This window comes from Harmonia axyridis, chromosome 1 (assembly GCF_914767665.1).
Source record: "Harmonia axyridis chromosome 1, icHarAxyr1.1, whole genome shotgun sequence".
NCBI classification, from domain to species: Eukaryota; Metazoa; Arthropoda; class Insecta; order Coleoptera; family Coccinellidae; genus Harmonia; species Harmonia axyridis.
This window is the reverse complement of record NC_059501.1, coordinates 59,625,770-59,652,981: the sequence shown is the minus strand read 5'-3', so window position 1 is coordinate 59,652,981 and position 27,212 is coordinate 59,625,770. Positions and strand designations below refer to the sequence as shown.

The 27,212-nt window shown below is 34.2% G+C and overlaps 2 protein-coding genes across 2 annotated transcripts; one reads left to right on the top strand and one right to left on the bottom strand.

Moving 5' to 3' along the window:
- Positions 1 to 161: 161 nt before the first annotated feature.
- On the top strand, positions 162 to 21,529 carry LOC123671182 (digestive cysteine proteinase 1). The gene is made up of 11 exons (XM_045604895.1): positions 162 to 384; positions 5,495 to 5,606; positions 8,085 to 8,308; positions 10,892 to 11,030; positions 12,620 to 12,735; positions 14,379 to 14,606; positions 18,228 to 18,410; positions 18,899 to 19,025; positions 19,330 to 19,438; positions 20,916 to 21,103; positions 21,236 to 21,529. The coding sequence occupies exons 1-11, from the start codon at positions 336 to 338 to the stop codon at positions 21,420 to 21,422; spliced, it is 1,662 nt and encodes a 553-aa protein (XP_045460851.1). The 5' UTR covers positions 162 to 335; the 3' UTR covers positions 21,423 to 21,529.
- Positions 21,530 to 24,490: 2,961 nt separating this feature from the next.
- On the bottom strand, positions 24,491 to 26,395 carry LOC123671184 (ejaculatory bulb-specific protein 3-like). Its single transcript, XM_045604897.1, has 2 exons — positions 25,963 to 26,395; positions 24,491 to 24,779 (listed from the first exon to the last, which is right to left on the bottom strand). Exons 1-2 carry the CDS (start codon positions 26,153 to 26,155, stop codon positions 24,583 to 24,585), a joined length of 390 nt encoding a protein of 129 aa, XP_045460853.1. The 5' UTR covers positions 26,156 to 26,395; the 3' UTR covers positions 24,491 to 24,582.
- Positions 26,396 to 27,212: the final 817 nt, after the last annotated feature.

The window sequence follows — 27,212 nt, the reverse complement described above, 5'->3', positions numbered from 1 at the left end:
GTTGATTCCCAATAATATTGAAAAGTAATAAGCTGAACAATAGAAAAACCTCCGATACTTCAAGTACCCTATTGTACTGAGTACATTTCCTGTGAAACGCATACCTATCAGTTTATACTCTAATCCGATATACAAACAAAGAGAACCTTTAAATTCAGGGCGAACAATAAATGAAATAAATGCTTCTTAAGCAACGGCGAAAATCGATCATACACAATTGAGTTGTAAGGGTCAGAGGTTATGTGAAACTCATCAGTTGTTATCAGCAAATTTCGTTAAACAAAGTGTTGAATTTTATTCAATTATTTTCATAGTTGTGTTTGTGAGGTGACAAGATGCAGTCGTCACCGATCTTTGCTTTCATCTTAGTCCTTTTTTATTCCGGTGAGAAATAATATTCTTTCATTCATGAATGCCTTAAAGGTTATGTTTGATTATATTCCATTCGAGAGAAATTTTATATTCAGTAATGTATTCGATTTACTTCATTATCACTAAATTACCGCACTATTTATTAATTGCAAATATGCAGATTTGAGAGGGGAGAATTCATATATTTTCGTATGAAGAATATCTGGAAAGTAAACTTAAAAATGTACCACAAAATTTTCCACGTCACTTTTTTTCCTGTTTAATAAAATATTATAAAATTATTCATTTCTAGAAAATAACTCATGGGATCATGATATCGATATTTTTGAACGCTCAATTCTTAAACATATTGCTCTCTATAATTTCGTCACGATGTCTGTAATTTTCGAATTTTGAGCTGAAAATGGTCTCAAATGATAGGTATATTTTTTTTGTAGTCACATGATGTCAGCAGATTCATTCATCGCGAGATTCATCGATAACCAGAGAAGTTGTTCCAAAAAAATCATGACTCACCCTCTAAAAACACACTTTATAACATTATCAGAAATGTATAAGTGTAATAAAAAAATATATTTTAACAACATACATTCATACAGGAAATTTCAATCTGGTGGCATTCACCGTTTAGAAGTTATGCGGAGAAAATTTTATTTCATCAACTTTCGAAGGATATAGTGTTATAAGTTCCTTCATCGAACTATACTTATTTTTCAATGTACTATCACCCCCAGAAAGCTCGCTACACATTTTTGACTCACACCCCATTAAATGATGTTTCATTATTTAATGTATACCCCTATTCCTGTACATCAATATGTATCAATTGGAATGATCTTAAGGAGCTCTTCGATTTAAAATATTAATTTCTCGTTCAATAACGCTACCATATAAAGTGCTGTAATTTAACTAATTTATCCCAAAATTAAGATATCACAATAAATATAAAGAGAAGATTTTCTTTTTCTTTCTCTTCTCTTTTCTTCTCATTTTTTTTTGTTCACCCCTATATACAGGCTGTTTCATTGGTAAATGCACATACGTTAACTGAGGTAGAGCTACCCAAGACTATTCCAAAAAACCTATATATTATTGGTCTTATCTTCCCCATAGCTGAGATACAGGGTGGTTTATAAATTCACCAATATTTTCAATTCCTTATAACTTTTGAACCACCCAGTATATTTGATTGATATTTAGAACTCTCAATTCACTCCATTAGGTCCTTCGATTGATCTTTAAACGAATTGAAAAAATCAGGTAAGTATTGGAAAAATATGGGACTTTTCACAAGCTGAGATTCAACACACTGTAGAGTGGAATATTGAAATTTGATGGGAATATTCGGAAAGAGCAGACATTTTTCAATGGGGATCAGTAGATTTTAATGTCGGGCACGTCATTCAAATCATCGAAAATTTCGGCCAAAAATTTGGTTCAATAGTGGAATTTCTCAGAAGAATTGTACATTGAGATCAAATTAGCAAATTTTCTTGATTGAATATTTGTATTTCTTGATTTTCTGACAAATTTTCCACACCATACATATTTTGAAAATTTTCTTCAGCCCACATATCCGAATTCCTCAAATTGAAGAAGCCATCCCTCGTGAAAATGGCTTCATCAGTAAATAACATTCTATTCATTGTTCTTTCATTTCTTAAAATCCATCGACTCCAATCATATTTTCTGGAGATGAAGAGGGTAAAGGTTATTTTTCTTCAATCTACGCCATACAGTCACATACATGAACAACATATTCTAGATTCAAGAATTTATGGACATAATTATGTTCATTCTCAATATCGAGAACAAACCACAATATTTAAAAAAAATGTCTGTACCAGTTCCATCAGTTATAACATTTGATGTCATAGATATTGTTGTATCCTACTTGAATAAACTCTTGTGGAATTTGACACAAAATGATTTCTAAAAATTTTATTATTTAGTGAAAAATAATCGCAGAATATCAGAACATACAACTGAATTAATGTAATCAATCAGCGAAACAAGAAAATTTTCTATTTTAATCTCAATTTACGATTGTTCTGAGATGTTAATGAAATTCCCCTATTGAACCAAATTTTTGGCCGAAAAATAGAAAAATATCTGCTTTTCCGAATATTTCCATCAAATTCCAATATTCCACCATATAGGGTGTTAAATCTCAGCTTGTGAAAAGTCCTATATTTGTATCTCGGCTGTGGGGAAGATTATACCTATCATATATGTATAGGTTTTTTGGACTCGTCTAGGGTAGCTCTACCTCAGGTTAATGTATGTACATTTACCAATGAAACACCCTGTATGACAAAAAATGAAGTAAATGAGGACGGCATTTGAATAGTTTTGTTCTAGAGGCATCTAGCTGCAATTAAAAAAAAATGCTTAAATCGGCCAAAGGGTTCAAGAGGAAATGCACTTTAAATTGCAATAAGATTTTGTTCGTTCCCCTAATTTTGCCGCTATGTAAGTATAATTATATTTCATAGCATTTTAGAAACTGGAATGTCATCCTCATTAAAATATTCAAGTGGAATAAAACAAAGTTTTTGTCTCTCTTATTCTAATGATTAGGATGATAGAATAGATTGTCAATCGCAAGATACTTGTATCATCAACTGAGAATACTTAATGATGTGAATTATCGATATGATATTGAATGAAGCAATGATTTTCAGATCGTTGACCTCTGCTCATTTTCTTATTGATTTGTTTATATTCTTCAGGAATTTTTTTTGAAATTTTCTGATCTAATGGTCATCTTCTTGACGCGACAAATCGTTATCATTATCGAGTAATCTAACCATAAAAAAATGCTGATTAGAATTAGAATGCGTCCGTATTTTGGTAAACTTTATTGAATTTTTGATCAGAAATTTGTTATTGTGGTGCTTAATCCATTAGTTTTCGTTCTACGAATCTGGTCTTTTTCGAAGAATTGTTGCCCGAAATTCCATCCGCAATGCAAAATTCGACTAAATTTTTTTGTCTCATATTCAATTCTTGTGAAATTGTAAAACATTGTAAAAAATCAACTGGAAACAGGAAGTTCTGTAAAAAACTCAATGGCGCTCAAGCACTATTTTAGTAGGACCATATTTTATGCAAATTTATGTTAAAAATAATTGCGATAATCTCTTCAAGCTTTCGAGGTTTTTAAATGACCTGCCTGAATATTCTAATGTTGCTTGTGTGAATCGCATCGAGTAAATCGTGAAATCATGAGCTTTTGAGTGCTTGCTCATTCATGCGCCAACTACTTCTATGGAGATATTCATATGATCTACAAGGGCGCATAACTCAACGATCGCTCTTGACTTCACGCAATCGGTTAAATCTTTTTTTTTATATTCTCCTTGAATTTTCTGTTTTCAACGATGCTATCAATGCAAAATTTTGTAAAAAGTTAAAAAATTGTTATTCTATACTGTACCTACATGAATAACACAACTTGGTCGGATTATTTTTTTCCATTTTTATTCTTCTTGAATTCTCTATGGTCCTAATAATGTGAGCGGCTCAAAATTTCACACGAAGTTTAAAATTGTTATTTTATATCTACACCAAAAATCATCGTCGATTTTATGGTAACGAAAATTTTGGGTAATTTGTTTGAAAATCTTGATATTCTTGGACTTTCTGTGCTTTTGGTGACATGATCTACTTGGAGTTCAAATTGTTGTTTCACATCTGAACGCAAAATTTCATTCCTATAGAATAGGTAGTTTTGAAATGATCAGGAATACGACTATATTTACTTGGGGATTCATCAAGCCAAGTAGCTTGACCAACTACTTGACTTGAAAATCAAGCTCGTGAAAAATTAAATACTTGAGCTTGACTTGACTTGATTTTAGAAGTTTATTGCTTGACTTGATATTACTTGAGCTTGATATGCACGCGTCGCACGGCATATATTTTTGCAATCTCGTGCGCGCTTAGACAAAATAAGGGATTCCTCGAGCGCCGAAAGACTGAAGGATTCGCCAGTGTGACGTTATTAGTAGTAGTTTATTGGTAGTTTCGAAAATATCTTTTCAAACTTGGTCAAAATGGCCAAGGATTTTTTATCAACGACAGCATCTTCTGCTCCTGTTGAAAGACAATTTTCCAGGGCTGCTTCATTGTTACAAAAACCCGCAATTGGTTAGGTGACAAATCTATAAGATGCCTCATGTGTCTTAGATCCTGGACGGAAAATAACGGAATCAAACAAAGCCTGGAGGTTTCTCAATATTGAGAAACTTATTATTTTTTATTTTGTTATGATTTATAATGATTTTATTTATGTTTCTTTTTCAAAAAATTTGATTGTTTCGGTTCTTTTATACTATAAGTTTAATAAATTAATAAAAGTGTTTTTTGCAAGGTTTCTTCTCATTTCATAATTTTTTTATAGATGTGACACTACAAAATAAAATTGCCAAAAATCAAGTAGCTTGATATGATTCAAGTACTTGACTTGAGCTTGACTTGAATTCAAGTCAAGCTCAAGCCAAGCCGTGAAGGCCTATATTTACTGAACCGTTAATCAGATTTTTGCACTTTAAAGAGCTAAATATATCTTAAAATTTCTACGTATTTCCCTTTAAGAGTTATCGTGTTACGGCCGGCCGGATATAAATTGAATTTGAGGACGGATTCGTCAGAAGTGAGTCGAATCTTATCATTTGAGAAAATACCTTGTGCAGAAATCTAAAATAACAGACGTTTTATGATGAAATGATAGATCAATCTATTTGGAGGACGAGTGTTCAATAACAAAACATCAACATCTGCCGCATTCTATATAAAACAGCGAAGATATAAAAAAAATCCTGAGCAAATCTATTTAGGGAACAACCGTTCAATTCAATTATGGAAAATATTTTTGAAAAAGTAGCTGATATCTGATAATGTTCGGATATTGCAGCTTAACAATCTGATAATTTAATCGAGTGATACCTATGCTGTATTTTCAGGAAATAATTCCCAGCAAACTGATACTGTTTAGATCTGATAAATTGAAAGCGGAAATGACATGATCTTGAAGTTATTTCAATTGTTCTCATCTTGTTTGCGGAAATTATCTTATCGATGCAATGTTATTATCTATCATTCAATATTTTATTTACAGTTAATGCAGATTGCGACAGCAAAACGACACCACCAACATGGCCACAATCTTATACGGTAAAAGGAGTTTTGATGATTCCCTATGCCGAAATCAGAGAACCATTTTATGCATGGTAAGGCCCCAATTTTTCAAGCTCCTTATTATATTATTCATCATTTCAATTTTATTGGAATTATTAGTTACCAATGTCCAATGTACAGGGTGAGCAAATTTCGATGTTTCAGCACTACAACTTTTAAACCAGAGAAACTAACAATGTGTTGTATTTATTTTTAGCCATCACCTGCTTTTGTTTTCGAGTTATAAGCAAAAATTGGAAAAATGGCAATATCGAAAAAAAAATTTATCTCCACTAATACTGATGATAGAGCTCTGAAATTGAAACATTATACTGGCACTTTTTTACGCAGTGGCGCGTTTGTCTTTATATCATTATTTTTATTACGAAGCTATGACCTAAAGTTATGTTTTTTTTAAATGAAAACACTAGATTTCTGTGCCATTTTTTGAAAGCTTTTAATTTTTACTGATTTCAAAAACATACAACATCGAATGGTTTTTATCAAAATAATTAATAGAAAATGGTCAAAAACCTTTCTCATCTCTATGGTTTTTTTTTTCTATGGTTTCATTGGTTTCAACAAGGATATTCCAGAATATCTTCTCTAGCCAGAACTTTGAACTTTTTGGCTGATAGCTTTTCGATCCTTGCCCTAAATTATCGACAAATTTATAGTAATTACACTAATAACCGATGATAATATTCTCGTCCTCTTTTCTCACAAACTCAGAAAATCTGGAAACTGAGTGATTTCTCTAAATGATGATTCTATTGTATTGAAAGATCATACAAAATTTCTTGGCATTATCATTGACAAACATCTGAGTGGACCCAGCACATTGGCGAACTCCAGAAAAATTGAACGAAGTAGTATACAGGGTTGTCTCATTTAAAAGTGTCCACCCTCAATAACTCAACAATCAGAATTTATGAAAACACTCAGACAGGTCGATTTTTGATGACAGGGGGACATGATCTGGGATACAAAGCTTGTTTCTACTAGCAACCTCCTGGAGAGGGTTGCAACTCCATCAGGAATTTGAATAGGGAAAGTGGATAGTTTTGTAACACAAATGTATGCATGGATTCAAATTTGTATGAATCTGCAGTTTTTGTTCTAATTAAGTAAATATTCACAAAGTTACATGGTGTTTTTTATGGAATTATGGTACTGGCTTACACAGGGATAAGAAGAATTCATCTGTGGTTCAATTCTATGAATACTCGCACCATGCTCTCACCTCCAGCAAGTGCTTCCATAATTCAGTATTAAACAAGTAGATATTAATTCATTCATTCAGTATCAATTAATAAGTTATTCATTCAGTATTCATTAGTTATTAGATACTATTATAACAATTACAGTTCTATCAGTGTTTGTGTTCTCTCGCTTAACATATTAAACAAGTAAAAATCATTATCGAATTTCCTTCATCCACAAATCAGGCAAGATTACATTTATTTAGGTACCGACAAAACTAAATGAAACAGAGATGTTCAGTTGATCGTAAATTTTCTATTGAAAGAAAAATATGTTCAACAAACAGTATTAGTAAACATTTACCGCAAATGCTCGAAGTGCTCGACATAAGATTGTATGCAGCGATGCAATCGTTCTTCAAAATTATTTCGTACATGCTGTAGCATTTCTGGAGTTATATTACGACATTCTGCCACAATTCGTGCTCTAAGGTCGTCTGAATCTGCAACTCTAGTTTTATAAACTTGTGATTTTAAGTGACCCCAGAGAAAAATATCAATTGGTGTTAGATCCGGTGATCGCGCAGGCCACTCCATTGGGCCCCTTCGGCCTATCCAACGTCCAAGAAACCTACCATTCTAAAAGGTTTTCATCAACCTCCAAAGTTTCGGTGATAAGAAGATAAATTTTCGAGCAAACCCAGATACATGTCGCCAGTGACATTTTTAGGAATGAACACATCTCCCAAAATACCCATTCAGACGTTGAGTTTTTGTGGGTGTTGAGAATGTTGATCCCCAAAAGAGGTGAGGATTTTCATCGGACCAAAACCTACAATTATGTTTGTTGATGTTTCCGTTTAGGAAAAAGGTGCATTCATCCGAAAAGCACACGTTGTACAAAAACACAGGATTTGCAATAATATCTTGCGAAATTATTTGGCGAAATTTCATTCTCCGATAACCATCATCCTCGTTCAGTTCATGAACAAGTGTCATTTTATAAGGATGAAACTTAGCCAGGTTCAATATTCTGTGGACACTTGCCCTTGAATATCCAGTGTCCTGTGACAACTTTCTAACACTTCGACATTGTTCCCGTTCAGCCATTAGTTGACCAGCTACGGCGAATTGATCATTTCCACCAGTAACCGTACAAGAAACACCCTGTATCTCGAAAATAAAGTGCTCGAGGTTCCATTTTTAAAGGACTTTAAAATTATACAAGGAATCTCTGATTTTTCTTTGTACCACCAATTAAGGAACACTCTGTATATTTGGCTTTATAGTTATTGAATATTTGGAAACTTCACGGTACTAAAATTTCAGGTACGATGGACCTTCTAAGCAATCCAGAATCGACTACTATGGTGATATGGTCAAGACCTACCAGTTATCTCAGCTTACCCCTTATGGATCTAGCATCAAAATAGCTCCAGTAACAAATGAGCAGCAAACAAATATAAGAACATGTTTGCAGGTTAACGGAACGGCGGAAAACAAGATAGATCCTCAGGCTATTCTTCCCTCTTTGGAAGGATTCACTTGTGAAGGTATTGTAGTCTCGGAAAAGAATTTATTTTCAAATTCAATCTCACAAAGGCGTATTCAGCTAAGATTTTTAAAGGGGTTCTTGCCAGCCTTATAATGAGGGTAATGTTTCCTGTGAAAATTTTTTTTCAGGAAATCTTGCAATGCAGAAATAATATTGTATACAGTTTGTCCATGTGGATAGGAATCACCTTTAATATACTAACTGACCAAGAAACTGCAACTTTGAAGTTTTTTTTTTTTGTTAAAACATAGATACATAGAATTATCATGGAGTAAATTACTGAAATTTGGAGAAAAAACTAAGGGTTCACAATTTTTTTTCACTAAATTGGTTAATACGCGATTACGTATATACTCCCCAACACGTCTCGGCATTGATGCAATAAGATGGTCTATTTCTTCTCGAGGGGTACTATCCCAAGCTATCTGTATTCTGTACTATTCCATACTATCCCAAGCTATCTGTATTCTGTACTTGATGTCTCAGTGCCACCAAATACCGTGAGGGCTGGGGTAAATTTCCAAGCCTTCTACCCATGATGTCCTAAACATGCACTATGGGCGTAGGATCGGGGAATCTGGGCGGCCATGGTAAAATATTCACATGGGTTGCTTCGAAAAAGTTCAAACTAACTCTAGCAACATGATTTCGGGCATTATCTTGCTGATATTGGATTCTCGAGCCGGTTGACGTAAGGGAGAACATATGGCTCCACTACTTTTTGAAGGGAACGCAGCGCTGTCATGTTACCTCAAATGAAGACTTAAGGTGACCTACTTGCATGTGCAATAACACCCCATACACCTACTGTCCGGTGTACATGACGCTCAACATCAAACTGAGGTTCACGTCTTTTTCCCCGACGTCTTCTGACACCGCTTCAGCCATCATGTGCGCCCAAGGAGAATCGAGATTCATCAGAAAAGACGACCTGATGCCATTCCACATTCCAATGTTGACGTTCTCTACACCACTGTAATAGTTGCCGGCAATGCTCAACCGTGAGAGGTAACACAAGATGGGGTCAATAATGCTGGAGTCCAAAAAACCTTATCCGGCGGTGAATCGTTCGGACACTTACAGGATGGCCTTGTTCTCCTAACCACTCATCAGCCATAGATCGAGTTGTCGCAAATCGGTCTCTAATGGACGTAAGTCTTAGACGTCGATCTTGAACTTGAACTTCATTTGTGCCCCTTCGACGTCCGGTGCCTACTCTTCTTCGATATTGGGCATTATCAAACCACGCCTCCCGTAGTCCAATAATTCGACCTCTTTCAAATTCATTTAGCTGGCGATAACTCCCGCGTATACGTGCTTTAGGCATTTTAAGAACAACCAAACATCGACTTTGGATCTCCTCGAACAGCTGATTTGTTGTAAAATTTAAAAAACTTGCAAAAAACGACTACAATATTCAAGTAACAAAAATTGTTCACATGTTAAAACCTTCAAGATTTTTTCACCAAATTCAATCATTTACTCCTTGCTATACTCTCTATGTTTTACCAAGAACAATTCAAAATTTAAACAGCTCCTTCTAGGTGTTGTCAGTTAGTATATACCGCCCGTGCAAAATCAGAAAAAATGCAACCCTGTAAGCGCGATGATAGTAACCCCTAAAATCTCAAATGGGAAGGGTTGAGTGACACCTTGAATGACCTTTTCAGAATGACCTTTTTTGTTATCACTTCCAAGAAAACCAAAACAAGCAATGGTTCACAGATAATTTCCAAAAAACTGGATTGGTAGAAAAGGGCCGATACAATGGCTATACCACGATCCCCAGACTTGACACCTTGGAATTTTTGACTGTGGTGACATTTGAAGTCAGTTGTACATAAAACACAGCCGCTAGGTGTAGAATGATTGGAAGTAAGAATACACACAGCATGCTCAGAAATTCAAGTTGAAGTTTTCCAAAACTTAAGGGCCGAATTTGAAAATAGATTAAATTTTTGTCTACAAAATAATCGACATATTGGAAATCTTTCATACTAAAAAAATTTCCATTATTTTCATGTTTCATTGCTACTCTTGCTATCGCTACTATTCTTTCTTTTTTTATTTTTCGGAAGTACATACTATTAAAAAAATGGTCAATTGTATGTAATCGAATTACCTACTCTTAAAACAAGTTGTCATTCAGCCCCTCTATCCATATAAGATTTAAGGAGTTGCTGTCATCACGTTCACAGGGTTGATACACGTTGATTGGAACCAACCGTATAAAATGTCCTCAAAGAACCAAAGTCTTTTTGCATTTTTCTTATTTTGCATAGGGCCGTGATATTGGGGGTCTTCAGATTGACATACTGTATATTTTGCATGGTCTCTTATTCTGCATTTAAGGAGTAATAATAAAAACAAAAAACTAAAAAAGACAACTAAATCATCGAAAGGTAGAAATATTGAAGTATTATTTTTTCTTGTTTAGTTATGGATTGAAACATCTTTTGAAATATAATTCAAATTTGTTTAGAAGGTTAGGTTAAAGGTGACGGCTAGAGATGAAGTGAATATATCATCTCCAACGAAATATGGCTTTATTACGTAGGTATAAAGTTTTTGTTCTTTGCAGGAGAAGAAATCATCGATGGAGTTCAAGTTGAAAAATGGATGTTAGAAACTACAATTGGAAATAAAGTGAACAAATATACCATGTGGTTATCCTATAGATCAGATCCAGATGGCACTGTTTCTGTTGCTGTCCCAAGGAAGTAAGAAAACTAAATTTCTTCGATAGTTTTATATTGCTCATATGAACCATAAATCATTAATTTGATAAACTGACTCATTGATCATTTACATCTTGAAAATTATGGTTGAACTAAAGTTATTTATTCGCCAAAATCATCATAATAAAAGTTTTGTGGAACCTTTTCATAATCAAGATTAATTAGTTCATACGATCAAAATTAGAAAAATTCCATTATCAATAGTTAATGTGTTATAGTTTAGTGTTTTCCCTTTTTGGGTCATGGGTGTTGAAGATCTATGGACCCTCTTTGGCACTGGCAGATTAAAAGAAAGACAATTTTCGGAGGGCTTTATCTTGGGGAATATTTTACTTTCAGAGTTAGTTTTGATTTCAAATAGTAGCAAATTTAGTCCAAAAAAAATTAATGGTTCAGGAGATATAGTAACAAATGCAATGGATATACGTTGGTAGTGGTTCTAAAAAATTATTGAAAGTTCAGAACTGGCTATGTTTTCTGCGAACTAAGGGTTTTTTAAGCAAGAACATAAGCGACAATATAACAATAAAAGCTATCACGACACCACATCAGATCATCACCCGATGGAAATTATCATCAGAGGAGAAGACTAAGAAAAAGCCGACCATTAAACTTTGGAAATCTTCACCAAAATCTCAAATATCAACAACAAAGAAGAACAACAAACACCAACAAAGAATATCAACAACAAGAGGAAGTTATAAAAATTTCAATCAATAAAAATACCCAAAAGCATCAAAACTCTCATAAACCTTAAGAAACGGAGACACCAACAATCAAGGATTATATAGATAAGCTGAAAAATAGAGTATATTATAGAATGAACGGTCACGAAAACAGTGGAATTAGCTGCAAGCTAGAAAATAGAGCATATGATACAATGAACGATCACAGAAACAGCGGAATGATAAGTTTAAACTATGATGAAAATAAAAAGTAAATGAGACCAAAAACGAGGTTGTAAGAATACTTGAAATAAACTTAGAAAAAACGACTTGCACAAAATGTGAATGGAATCATAAAAACAAAATTGATTATGAAGCTTACGACAGCAGCGAGATTATAGTTCTAGCCTGCAAATACATACGTAAAGAATAAAATCGACATGCATTTCGGAAAAGTCCAGCTTCGAGTTATAATCTACGACCAGAAACTTCTGTATTGTATTACCCAAATTCCATCGAAATCTATTGAGGTCCCGGGAATTTCACGTTTGCGCATGACAAAGGCCCCCATATCTAGAACAGCCAAAATTCGTATAGAAAAAAAATCACAAAAGTGATCACATTGCTTTTTTTTCTCAGGGGGGGCAAAATGAAAATTATTGAAAAACGATAAGGCGTCCATGATTGTCATTGAAAACCGGAAAATTGTTGAGAATCCATTACTTTCCTTCTTTCAATGTCCTTTGGATTGAGAAAGTAATAGTGAGGGTGTTGTGCTGAAAAATGGGGCAATCAAAATCTCAGGGAGGGCTATGCCCCCCCTGGCCCCTTCCCCTGCGGGCGCCCATGTCAATATGTGTTCTTAAGTGTTCGTCCACAACTTTTTTTCAACCATTTTCATTTCAGATATGAGATGAAGGGTTTCAACTCCCTCCTTGGAAGTCACTACGATCACTATTATTTAATTTATAGTGACTTCAATGATGACTCTGTTCCTCCAGAAACATTCGCAATTGATTCAAGTAAGTGCAAAATTAGTATACACAATTATATGATTCGAAATAAGTCAAGTAGTATTCTTTGGGTCAGCTTTAACCAGACTGCAAATTTATAACATCTACCATCACCATAAGATATTGTTCTGTCCTGCAGAATAGACTATTTATTTTAACAATAACATGACGTCAGCGATCGAACGAAAATGTGGTTTCCAGAATGTGAAAATAATCCTTTTGTTGCCTACAAAATAAGTTTTGAGGTTCTTCTCGTGTTTTGAACGTTCTATTATACAGGGTATTTCATTCATTCATTGGTATTTTGGTATTTTCATACTGGCTTTTCGAAAGTATAACTTTCACGCATTGAAGTTTGGAAAGTAGTACTTTTCCAAATTCGTGCGGAAAAAAAGCCTTGGTATTCACTTTCCGCACGCATATGCATGCGGAAAATGAATAGCAAAGGGTTTTTTCCGCACGCAAATATGGAAGAGTCGCATCAATCATAAAATTTTGGCATGTCTCTATGCGCCAATCATAAAATTCAAACGTTTCTCTATGCGGCTAAGCGCACAAAAATATAATTTCTTATAACGTCAGTCGGTATCAAGATGAAAACTCTCCGTGAAAGTGTTTCATTTACGCTAGTAGGAAAAATATTGTTCTTAACTCATGTGGAAAGTGCCTTTTCCGCACTCGACAGCTTGACCTGTAGTCCCTTGCGGAAAAGTATCACTTTCCACACTTGTTAGCAAAATAACTATTTCCTAACAAGTGCGGAAAGTGGTACTTGTCTGCACGAAACTGCCGTTGAGCAGTTGAGTGCGGGAATAGTTATTTATAATACAAGTGCAGAAGGCATTGATATTCTTCCACGAGTTCAAAATTCAAAAACGAGCCACGAAGTGGCGAGTTTTGGAATGAACGAGTGGTAGAATGAGCCTTCTGTACGAGTATTATACATTATTTTCTCTAATTCATTGCATTTTCATTGAAATTAATGAAATATTTCCATAAATATAATTTAGTGATTTTTGCATTGAAAAATGTTGGTTGGCAGAACTGATTTCTTTAAGGCAAATTGATGAATTGACAGATCAAGCCGTGGCGGAAAGTTCGGAGTACCACCATAGAATAATAAAATATAACCATGAAAACTGTGCGTTTCTGATATATTCTCGCACGATTTTGTTCTACAAGATGTGGAAGAATGAATGGAATAACCACAGAATTAGAGAAAGATACTTTCCGCAAGAGTTAGGAACAATATTTTTCTACAAGCGCTTGAAATAAATTTATACTCAAAAGATGTGATTAATTATTCCAATATCCATGTCATTAACATAGTTATGTCATCCTTGACGTTAATTGGGCGTTCGATGCATAGAGACATGACAGAATTGAATTTATTCTTAAATACTTGTGCGTGCGAAAAAATCCCCTGCTATTTCTTTCCCGCACGCATACCCGTGCGGACAAAAATTGCAGTGGATTTTCCCGAACTGTGTGGGAAAATGACTCTTTCTGACTTAAAATGCGTGTGGAAAATGAGTTGAAAGACCACGCTTGTAGAAAAATATAGTTACCCCTCCTTCATCTACGCTAGTGTCGACATATTTGCGAAACGAGGAAAAATACCTGTACTCGTAAATGTGAATTTTTTGTTTCAGACTTAACGTGCAGCTCTTTTCCTGGTCCAGGCGATAGGCACATATACACTTTCAACCCCATGAGGGAATTTATACATCCCTCTAGCGACTCTCATGTCGATTTTGAATTCGATAAATTCAAGACTAAACATGGAAGGAATTATGAGAACGATAAAGAACATGCCCTGCGTAAGGATATTTTCAGGCAAAATGTCAGGTACATCCATTCCGTCAACAGGCAATCTAGAGGTGAGAATTTTATAATATACAATGAATAAAAACATTATAAAAAGCACTAAATTGTTTCACGGAGCATACTATTATAATTGACGAGGTGTTCTCAGCCAACTTTGCCGTAGAACTTTCGGGTTGATATCCCAAGCACCTCTGATCTTCCAAGAGAAGCGCAACCCACGACGCCATCTCTCGCGTAAGAATAGAATAATTACAATAATATGAAATATGATTTATTAGGATGACGTTTATTGTATCTGGATAATGAGTTCTGATGTTACGATACTCCTGAAATTTGGCATCAATATTCGAGTGATTTTTTTAAATATATAGGGTGCGGCAGAGCCGATTGACGAGTTTTGACAGGTCATTACTCGGGATGTGGTGGGGACAGAGAGGTGGGGAAGGGGTCTTTGTGTTCCTTAGAGTCAGTAGTTTTTAGTCAGCACCATGATTTGGACCGAAAAGCATCGAGACTTTGCCGTTCACACGTTTTACGAAAACCATTCTGTGTTCACATCCGAGCGGGCATTTCGGTATTCCTGTCAACGGTTTAGTCCCCTCTGCAAACACAATCAAAACTAGTACTCGTCAACTTGAGGAAACAGGAAGTACACGACGAGGTCGAGAACATGGACGACCGAGATAGGTAAGAATACCGGAAATGTGCAGGCTATTCGAGTACCAGTCGAGCATTCACCAAGACGCTCTGCACCACCCGTATAAAGTCATGCTTGTTCAAGAGTTGAGTGCTTCTGATTATGTGAACCGCAAAAATAGCTGTGAAGAAATGATTCAGCGCATCTTCCCAAGAGCAACTTTTTTCTGTAGTGATGAGGCACATTTTCACGTTTCTGGAACAACGAATAAGCAAAATTTACGGTAATGGGGTACATGTAATCCTCTTCAACTCCATGATAGACCAATCCATTCATCTGAAGTCACAGTTTGGTGTGCTGTGTCTTTATTTTTTCGAGGAGGAAAATGTCACTGTAACAGTAACTTTCCAGCGTGATGTGCCAATGTTGGAAACCTTCCTACAGCCTGAATTGGAAGAACTTGCTGAAGAACACGATCTGGGTGACATCAGATTCCAAACCACACAGCTCGAACTTCATTAGCTGTTTTGAGACAGATATTCCTAGGGATGTGTCGTTCACGAACGAACGAATCGAAAGACCCGGGTCTTGAGAACGAATGGTTCGATCGGGTCGTCTCTCTGAAAATGATTCGTTTGTTCGAACCGATCCGAATGAGCCAAACTTTCACATTCAGTTCATTCAATCTGAGGATCTTTTAGGACCCAAAGATCCATAGAAAGAATGGTTCGTTATTCGAGCCTAGGTAGATGGGTTTCGGTTTGGACTGACCTTAAGGGAACATATGGTTGTAATAAAATACATCCATTTCGCAAATGAATCATCGGCTCGGCACTTGGCTTCGCACCCGGTTTTGAAGAAATGTGATATAGATAGTAAAAGAAACTGAGCTCTGTAATTGCACTCTCTCTTAGATGCACCAATTATTATTTCTTGAAAATGTTATGGTCTTAAATATTGTTCATTATTTTTTGAGAATTTTTTTAACTATATATTCAAACCTCACTTTGTAAAGTTTATCAAAATGAATATTTTTTTGGAACAAGATATATTAATTAGGGTTAATATCAGTTTAAGGGATTTCAGATCTTCTGTATTTATTTGGTTGGAATAGATACAGGTAATGATTATTAGGTATAGTTTTCGTTAAAATTAATAATTCAAGACCTCGTGAATTTATCATTCTGTACAAAGTACTGTCATGATTTACTTCTACTTCTTCATTAGTCATTTAAATATTCCAAAATAATCAATTTGAACGAGGAATATATATTAGATTTTGAAATTTTTTCGAAAGGTCTATAATCATCTCATGAACCAGATATCAATTTATTATATTCTGCCATCTCAGTAACTTATAACTTTATGATAATGGATCTCATTTATGTTTATGATTATGTCTCAAAAAAATCATTATCACGAATTCACGATCCGATTAAAAACATACCGACTAACAAATACAAAGCTGATATTAACTTGAAATTCTTTACCAAGAAAAAAAACAAAGAACGAAAGAACCAGATCTACGGATCTTTGAATCATGCGCAAATCGTAGATGATTCGATCTGAGCTAGTGAGCTGAAAAGAACCATTGGGTCAAATGAACGGGTCTTTTGAACCGGGTCGTCTCAGCAATGGATCTGGTTCGACCCGGTTCGTCGAAATTGAACGAACCACACATCCCTAATTCCCAGGTCTCGCTGAGAGGGGACGTGGGTTGGCCAGCGCACTCACCAGATTTGAGCATCTGCGACTTCTTCCTCTGTTGCCATTTTAAAGATAAGATATTTAAACATCGTCCAAACACCCTGTCAGAACTCAAGCAACAAATAACCGAAGAAATCCGGGTAATATCGCTCGAGATATGCCGAAAAGCGGTCGAAAACTTCCAAAATCGACTACATCAGTGTGTCGTTGCTGACGGCCGCCATCTTAGTGACATCGTTTTCAAGACTTGAGCAAAAAAACTTTATTTCCTACTGCTTCGAATGAATGTAACCGTTTTTCTCTTACTTCTACCATTTTTTTTTAATAGCCCTTCGAAACTTGTCAGTTGGCTCTGCCGCACCTTCAACAAACTAAATTTCATCCGAGTTTGATCCGTTGTTACTGAAAATTTAAGCATTTTTTGATTAGTCTGAGTACGACTGAGATCGCTTATCATTTCGTCAATCAGTAATCTGTGTTGGCAGCTGTGAACATGTGAACTCCCGAATAAAAAGAGCTAGGAACTTTTTTGTAGATTCAGATTTCGAATGCCGTCAATGAGCAAAAGTCGACTATAGTCTGTTCTTCAAATAATATATGACGGAGCAATATAAACAAAGTAAATGGCATGGTTGGAGCATAGGGCTAATATTATTGGCCGAACTGTCATAAATCCTATCCCTCGTTCGTTCTTAACAGAGTGCCAGTACTCGTAACGGAATGTGGATATGATCCTTCGAATCCAACAGCGGAAGTGGACCTTTATTTATTTATCGTCAACGTTTACAAATGGGTATGAAATGTGTCTTTCCAGAAACTTGGGTGGTAATACACCAGATGTCGTATTGGCACATACAGTATAATGCTACTGCTGGTTATCAATTGAAAGCTTTCTGTTTTCATTTGGTTTTCATCGTTGGTTGGGTTATGCTATTCTGATGAGCTCTAAAAAGAGCGAAAGTGGTCTATCGCTACTCACATACGATGGCAGCACATTTCCCTGTTGGTTAAATCTTCTAGTGATCATAACATTCTATGGTTTTATAACATTCAGTTAATTGTTGTGAAATGAAGAGGATCAATGCAATTTCACCTTGTTACTTTCTGGCGAGTTTTATCGGACTAAGTTACGAGGTGCGCCCTCTCCCAGGGGTTTCGTGTTTCGTCCTGAGATCACTGGTGAACTCTAGAGTTAGGCTATCCAGCGATCTCTGCCTCAGACACACCCTCTCATCACTGTATCACTGCAGTTTCAAAAATGTATAAGGATCCAACATATATGATAACTAAACAGAGTATATATTCTTCGTTATATCACAAATACTTATAGGTTTCTCTCTTGGAGTCAATCATCTTTCGGACAGAACTGACTTGGAGCTGAAGGCTCTTCGTGGAAAGCAATATAGCGCAGGATATAATGGCGGAAAGCCTTTCCCTTACAATAAGTTGCGTTCGTTGAAGTTACCGGACTCCTTCGATTGGAGAATATATGGAGCAGTCACACCAGTTAAAGGTATGTCATTTCTTCTCAAATATAAGATTTTGAAAGTGAATATTTTCTATGCTTTAAAGCTTATGAATTCACGAAACAAGAACGGGTGATTTTTCCTTAGAAGTTGATTGTATTTAATTTTCATTATTAGTTACAACGTATGAGTCAAGAACATCCTATGTAACTAAAGAAGTGAAATTTATGAGAACTTAAAATTATCAAGGCTGAATGTAACAACCAAACCCCACAAAAATTAAAATATGAACAAAAAATCAAATCCATTGAGTAAATGCCGTAAAGATACAATGCATAAATAAGGCACCATCAAGTTATCCAAGAGCCTTATTTGAAAACCCTTTATGACGTACAGAAAAATAGGTATTTTAGATATTTGGTCCATTTCATTGGATCAGTTGATATGTTTTAAGGGATAAAGATAAACCAAAAAAGAAAATATCTGTAATTTGAGTTTTCTTCTTTACCATACTAATAATTATGTTTGCAAATAGATCAATCAGTTTGTGGTTCTTGTTGGTCTTTTGGTACAGTTGGAGCAATTGAAGGTGCATATTTTTTGAAGAATGGTGGCAAGTTGGTTAGACTTTCACAACAAGCTCTAGTAGACTGCTCATGGGGGTGAGTTAAATAAAAACATATTCGAAGTATCTGTGAGATATCATTGGACATATGTGAAATGAATATATTTTATTTGAGAAAAATCAGTCAAATTTACCGAAATAATTATAATATTCCAAAATATTATTATTTACTAATTGATACCAACTTGAGAGGTATCCCGAAAAAAATATATTTCTCTTTTCATAAATGAATGTAAAAATTACATCTCATTTGAATACCCAAGGGGCAAAGAGTGCGGGAAACCTGCTACCATATTTCTGGCTAAATGTTTTTTTGTAAAACTAAAATTCTAAAATTACAGTTTTGGAAATAATGGCTGTGATGGTGGTGAAGACTTCCGAGCTTACCAGTGGATGATGAAACACGGAGGTATTCCTACAGAAAATGACTATGGTCCGTACCTTGGTCAGGTATGTAATTTGATGATTATCGATGTTGTTTGAGTTGAATAAATATTCTCTCCATGAAAGAATTTTCAACTCTCACAGTAAGTGTGTTATTATCCAAAAAAAAATTGTTATCTGAGCTACAAACAAGTTGCACACCGTCTAATAAATCACCCAAAAGAAAAATTGGGGTACCTAGTCATTTCAACCCATGACTTTTGGACCCTTATTGATGAAAATAATTATTACTGCATCGAAATCCCCAATATTTTCATTCATCTCAACATTCTGGAGAATAAATCTTAGTAAGGCCATAATTTTTTATGTTGCAATAATATGAATAATCTGAGTTTGTTTCGCCTATTAGTAAAAACCCTCAAAAATTACACAGGGGAACAGCTGTTTTGGTCTAGATTTTTTTGAGCTGATTCTATATCAATTTTCCTGAATTCAGATAACGTATTCATTTCTACCAAGGAGCTCAAATTTTTAAGATATACAATTTTTCAGAGAAATATAACATTAAAGAAATCAAATAATCACTCAACACTTCGAAATCTTTTTTTCCGCGACGTTCTTGAATGTTTTTTCAAACTGTCTCTTTTTATACTCCAGCAGTAATCTGCCATCATGTGGTTGTCCCATCTTTCTTAGTAGTGGTTCTCCATAACTTTAATATCTTGGTGAAATCTTTCACCTTGTTCCTCATTCATCCTAAATTTTCTGGAAAACCGCCTAGGTAAATATTGTATTTTAATACAACTTCATTCATTGAATTTATGAAGGACTCCCTGCTTTGATTTTTTCTGTGCTCAACTGGTGCATTTTTACCCCTATAAATGCAAAACATGACCCAATCTTATCAAGAGCCTTTACAAATGGCTTCATTAAGCCCAACTTTATATGTAACGGAGGAAGTATGTTTTTTTTCTCTTTCAACCCAAGCGTCGTTAATGGCATTCTTTTCCCCAACGTCCATGTTTTCTCTCTGAAGCTATAATCTTTTCTAACTCAGTGGTGTGTTTTATCCCTACTATCCCAGAGGTACAAGAAACATGGATATTTCGTGTAACCACTTTGCTGCCGAAGAAGAAAGTTTACCATTTTCAAGTCTACACAAATCATCCATTGATGTTTGTGATATCTCATCTTCTGCAAGACCAAAGTTATGGTATTATATCCTTCTTTCAGTTTCGTTGAGTGAACTAGTGGTATTGAACCATATTTACTCAATTACAGACTGACAATAAAACCATAGCACCTACATTAATGAATATATAATAATTTTAGAACTCTTATAAATGAATATACTGAATGAAACCCACATTGGTAGATAAGTTAATGTATCTTAAGCAGTAGAGCAGATAGAGCCTCCCAAATATAGTTTAAATCAGCTCTAAAATCCCAGGCACCAAAAAAATTTTTTTTTGTTGTCCTATGATATATGTATATTCCCAGTTCTTATTATTTCTATTTTTTATATTTTGACTACATTTTCAAGGATGGATATTGCCACGCAGACAAAGTTCCTAAGGTGGCCGCCATAACTGGTTATGTAAACGTAACTTCAGGCGATGAAAATGCTTTGAAACTGGCCATTTTCAAACACGGACCTATTAGTGTGGCTATTGATGCTGGACACAAAACCTTCAGCTTCTACTCTAATGGAATCTATTATGAACCTACCTGGTGAGAAAAATTCATTCGCTGAAGGATTTGACTCGTAGTAGTGAATATTGTTCCTCTTTATCACTGCCCATCAGCTGCTCTTTAAGCTTTAAATTTTCCTTAGGGTTTTCATAATGGACGTTTTTTTTTCAGTGGAAACAAAGTAGATGAATTGGACCATGCTGTTTTAGCAGTGGGATATGGAACAATTGCCGGACAGGATTATTGGTTGATTAAAAACAGTTGGTCGAACTACTGGGGAAATGATGGTTATGTTTTGATGTCAGCCAAAAATAATAATTGTGGAGTTATGACAACTCCTACCTATGTTACTATGTAGGGATTAGGGATTTACTTCAAAGATTGAATATTATTTGTAATATAAAATTCAGAATGAAATTCCATTTTTATACGATTACGAAACAAAAAATAAATCATATTTTATCAGTGAATCTTTTTTTCCAATACTAACCATTATAATCAATTCCATAAGATCGTTACTAGCATCATTCAGAGTTTGATGAAATTACTGTCCTTTTGCTAATTATTTTCATAGTTAAAATTTGTTGGTGGGTCAATGGTGCTCGATCATTCGATAACTCTTGGAAATTTTGGACTAGGAGAATGATTCAAATTTTGACGGAATCGACAGATATCAGCCCATATAAGCTTAAATTATTTTCGACTCTACAGGCTCTACCGAAAGTGGTAAAACAAGATACCACCCTGTTTTTTCAAAGGAGAATGCCAAATTTTTACATCATACTTATAATCTCCATGAAATTCTGATTTCGAAATACCCCACTTGTCATAATTTTTCCGTGGAACTTTTTGACGTAGGCCACTTCTTCAGAAGGTTTAAACCTCAGAGTAATAAGCATAGATAGAGGGAGCATATGTCATTTTCAGTAAGCAAATTTTGTCCCCAACATGAACTACCAAATTTGACATCAAGAGCGCGGAAATTAAAACATATCAGTGATACGATATTTCACTCAACTCGCGAGTTTCTCCACAAAGAACGCACTTCTTATGTCCCATTTTGAATCAACGTTTCATATTAACTTAAAATATATTGAAATGAATACCTAAAAATATCAGCAATTCAGAAAACAAACTTCAAACGCGCCAAACGACGTGAAACAACCGATGACACTAGGAGAGCAAAAGTTGCCAAACCTTGGATTTCAGCAGGTAGATACAGAAAATAATAAATATTCTGCTTATTATAAATTCGCAGGGCCGTCGCTAGGGGGTAGGCAGAGGAGGCGACCGCCTAGGGCGGCAAAATTCTGGGGCGGCATTTCAATCTTGATCAACAGAAATCATATGTGTAAAAATTCAAAGTAAGAAATGAGATTTAAATTGGTTAGAAACAACACGAATATATACAGACAATTTAATCAACAATTCAAACCATCAAAGGTGCCGCATTATACACAACAACTCATAAATATCCAGATGTCGTCTAAACCCCCTGAAAAAAAACAAAATATTCAAACGTTTTATAAAGTGGAACTCAGCAGAAGAACCTGAAATCGCAGAGCCTATTCTAGAGGGGCGGCAAAGATTGAAGGAAGGTATTTTCTACTTTTTCCGAGAAATCTAGGTACTAAATTACTAGAAGAATGTATTGAATAGATTTCTTTTTACTTTCACCGTGATTTTTTTTTCGGATTAATAACTTGATTTTTCAATGCTGATTGGAAATTGGAATATTATTTCAAATTTTATAAATCAATTACCTATATTTTAAAATAAAGTTGACAAAGCCGTCAAATTTACTTTATAAGAGTATCTAGATACAAAATAAGATACTTTTTTGCAAAGGTATCTTAAGATACTTAAAAAAAAAAGAATTCAAATAACTATCTGAAGATTCTTTTTCAGATACTTGATAAGGTACTTTGTCAGGTGTTAAAATGCTAGGTACAATTCTGAAATTCGGAGGGTCTTGCAATTTTGTTTTCGGTAGTAGGCATAAGAGCGATATTAACGGAACTGAAATAGTTATCATTCGAACATTTGTAATAGATTCCATAACCACATTTTTAACATCTTAAAAACATTACGGACCGTGACGTGCCTTTATGAGAAATCGTCCTTGCTTCCTTTCATAACTAGCAATTGGTTTCTAGCACAGTTTTATCACTTTATTGCCTCTGTCGAAGATCGGTTTTGTTTACGTTATACCAGCTGCTGAAATCGAGGGTAGATTTTTGTGACCTAATACGGGTTTACGAACAATTCATGTAAAAAACCAAATATATTCAAGAAATGGAATTTTTATCTGTTTCGTCCAACAATTTTCATTAATTTCTTTAGTAGTTTATCAATTAATAATCTTTCCTGATTAAATTTGAATTCATAAGAAATAATTACACTCAATACATATTACGTCCATAAAACCTTTTTAACTTTTTATAAAAAAATCTTACCACGAATTTGCAAGGGCGTCGACTTGTATTTTTGCCGGGGCGGCAGAAACGCTAGAGCGGGTCCTTATTGAATATTATTATGAAATATGAAAGGACGAAAGGTATTGGTAGCGAACACCATCTTTTTGATTCTTTACAATTTACGGCATAATTTGAAGAAAACTTAGAAATGTCGGCAAAAAAACGTACCGAATTCGTTATATTTAATTCGTTTTCTTTTCTCTTTGGTTCAAAAAATGGAAATAATGTATAACTTCGATCATTTTTTCCAATGATCGAAAAGTTAATTTCTAAATAATTCGTTGAATATTTTTTCCGGACAGATACTTTCATTTTTTGTTCTAGTCATTCATGTGTTCCTATTATTATTGTTACTTACCAATCCTAAAATGAATTTTATTTTTTGTATAAGTTTGAACTTGTTGGTTTTGTTTTTGTTTTTTCTATGTTATTATTATTAAAATTTCCCAAACAGTCACCTTCAATTCTTCCATATTTCGGTAGAAGACCCCGATAAGCCAAAATAATTTTTTTGCATTTTGCAGAGTTGACTGTTAGGGCGGCAAATTGGGAATTTGCCTAGGGCGGCAATTTGGCTAGCGACGGCCCTGTAAATTCGACAATTAGGAAAATATCGGATTCCAAATATTCAAATTTACACATTTAATCGGAAATCACTTAAATGAATATATTTCATTCAATATAATGTACATTCATAACGATATAGTAAAATTGTGGATTTGAAAATATCACAATTTGACAACGTAATATAACCGTGTTGAGGACATGTAAAAGTTGCGTATACTGCCTCTATCTATGTTTATTACTCTATGGGGAAACCATTCAACTTGAATTTGAATTTTTACAGCCTGGCAAATACACTTGCCATTCTTAAAATGAATGAACTATATACAAGTATACAAAATTAGATGAACCTTTCAAAATGGGACTTGCTAAGATAAAAACAATATATTAAAAAATATATATTAAAAAATATATTATTTATAATACATTAATAGGATGATAAATTCGCTTTGCTATTGTATGTTTATAGATATATCTTCAGTTCTTTGATTTGATCTTCTTGAGTTCTGCTTCATACTTCTTTTTGTAACTTCCAGATGGGTCGTATTTCTTCTCTATCTTTTCCCACAAATGTTTCTTGTTTTCAATCATGAACTGTATTATCTTTTTGCTCCCTTCTTTCTGTTTCTCGCTACATTTCATACAGTTGTTCTTGAGAGCATCAGGGAGATTTTCTGAAATCAATATAGAATTGAAAATTGAGAATATAAGAGTGCCATCAGATTAATAAAAGCAATCCAATGTACACGAAATATATCAAATTATTTCGTTGATAAAACAAAAGGTTTCAAGATAACATGGAATTAAAGATATTATAATCACTGTGAAAAAACTCTTCAAACACTACAGGGTCTCGTAAAATCAGTTGTCAATACATCATATCCTTATTCTATTATTCTATTATCAAAAATATTGTTTCTCAAGGGAATAACAGCCCTTCAAGAGTGAGATTTTTGAAATGGCTTTTATTTTCTCCGGAACTAACACACCAAAAAATCATCAAATTTAGTATTGAAGCTCAAAATTTTAAATATTTTGAAAATCAAGTGCATATCAAACAGGCTATGATAAATTTTACAATAACTTTATCGTACCTCAGCATTCCAATGTTTTCTCCTAAAAAAAACTTTTCTTTGTTCAAAATAAATAAAAGGCTTCTTTGAAGGACTGTTATTTCTTAGAAAATTATTATTAAATTATTATTCCCCCAATAATTCTCAACACCCTGTATGCTTTTAATTCTGTCGTTCTATTCCAATAAAATAATTGAAAAATAAATGTACAATTAATTCATTTTTAGATCTTGTTCCTAGGAACTGGTTGCCATTAATTTAGCAGAAGCGATCAAAATTTTATAATTTCCGATAGTACTTCTGTCATAATTTAATCAATTTCTTTTTTTTTTCAATTTTATGATCTTGCAGTGTCTATAGTCGTGAATACTTAGTTGATGTTTAATATTTCTAAAATGATAGGGACCTCCTGTTTCTTTTTTTATTCATGTATTCGAATAGAATTATTTTTACTGCAATTCCTCATTTTAGTCTTTCGAATCAATAGATCACAACCTCAAGATAAGAAATCAATGCCTTATAACTATAGGTAGATATATGCCATTGATTAAAATACATTTTCGACTCATTGAATTCGCCGAAGAGTAAATCAGTAATTCAATCATTTCTTTGTAATTTATCTATCGATTTTATTATACTTAATATAATATACAGAGTGAGTCTTTGACTTGTAAAGGGATTTCACAGTTCCAGAGGAATTCTGCGAAACAACAGGCAACCAACACAACCAAAAAACAAATTTGAGGAAAAATTACAGGATTTATAAGAAATTTAAAATACTCACTCTTCAATTCTAATCCATCAGGAGTGCATCCACGTCCAGTCATCAAACAATTGAAATAATTCTTGATTATTCTATCACTTTTTAGAATTTCATCTAGATCTATGTTGTCATACTTAGTGGTATATTTGTCGGCTGGTCTGCTGTACACAAGTACAACAGATAAAAGGCACAGAAGAACTACGTACTTGAACATCTTGAAATGTTTTGATGGCTGTATCGGAGGTGTCAAGATTATATATAGAAATCATTTCATTCGTTAATGACTTTCATGGTACGTGATATAATAAACGTCTTGATTATAATTTTCTTTTAATACCCTATGTTATTGTCGTTAAAGTCCAGAAGTTCAAAGTGGAGAAAGCTTTGTACTGATGAGAAAATGGAAAATACTTCAGCGATTTCTCATTATTTTGGGATCATTTGAAAGTGATTACAAGTGGATTTCTCTACCACGAACGATTACCTACTGGAAATGAAATTTTTATGCAAACGAAAGTGCATTTGCAATACCCTTGTTTTGTAGCATTAGTTTTATGATTATATCTTCCACGAGAAATGTAGAGTTATAATAATGCAACAGTTTCGGAATTTTTCATTGAACCTTACAAAAATATAATAAACTTCTCTCAAAAATATCGGGTATAGGGTAAGGATGTAGGTGATTATATTTAGATATTACTATTGGTTCTAGGACATTATTGCAGTAAGAAAAATTTTTTCAGTTTCCTGCAACGTTTGTATTTTCGTGATTCTATGTCAGTCAATTTTTAAAGATATGCATTTTCAAGATTGTATCCCTTCATTTTTTGCCTTCACAATTTTTGAATCGTGTTTTAAGTATTGGGAGAATCAATGTGGTATAACAAGTAATTTCACAAAATACTTCAGATATTATAGTTTCGAGAAAAAAGCACTAAAAAGGCTTTTCATCTTCATCATTACATTGAAGTTGCATTTCGCAGAAAACCAGTCTAATGATCCACAAACCCTATAACAATATCTTTTTACCAATGACTAAATTTCAACATTTCCGAACACAGCAATAGCGTTAAGAAAATTACCTACTTATACTGCCGGATTCAGTTGCATTTGGTGAAAGTTTCTTCACAAAATTAAAAATTATTAAAATAAGAAGAACAATGCTTCGGCAAAGACTAAGTTATTTAGCTTTAGTTTCAAATAACAATAAAATTTTACACAATTTGGTTTAAAAAAGTTGGTAGAATATTTTGCGGTAAGAAGAGTAGTGG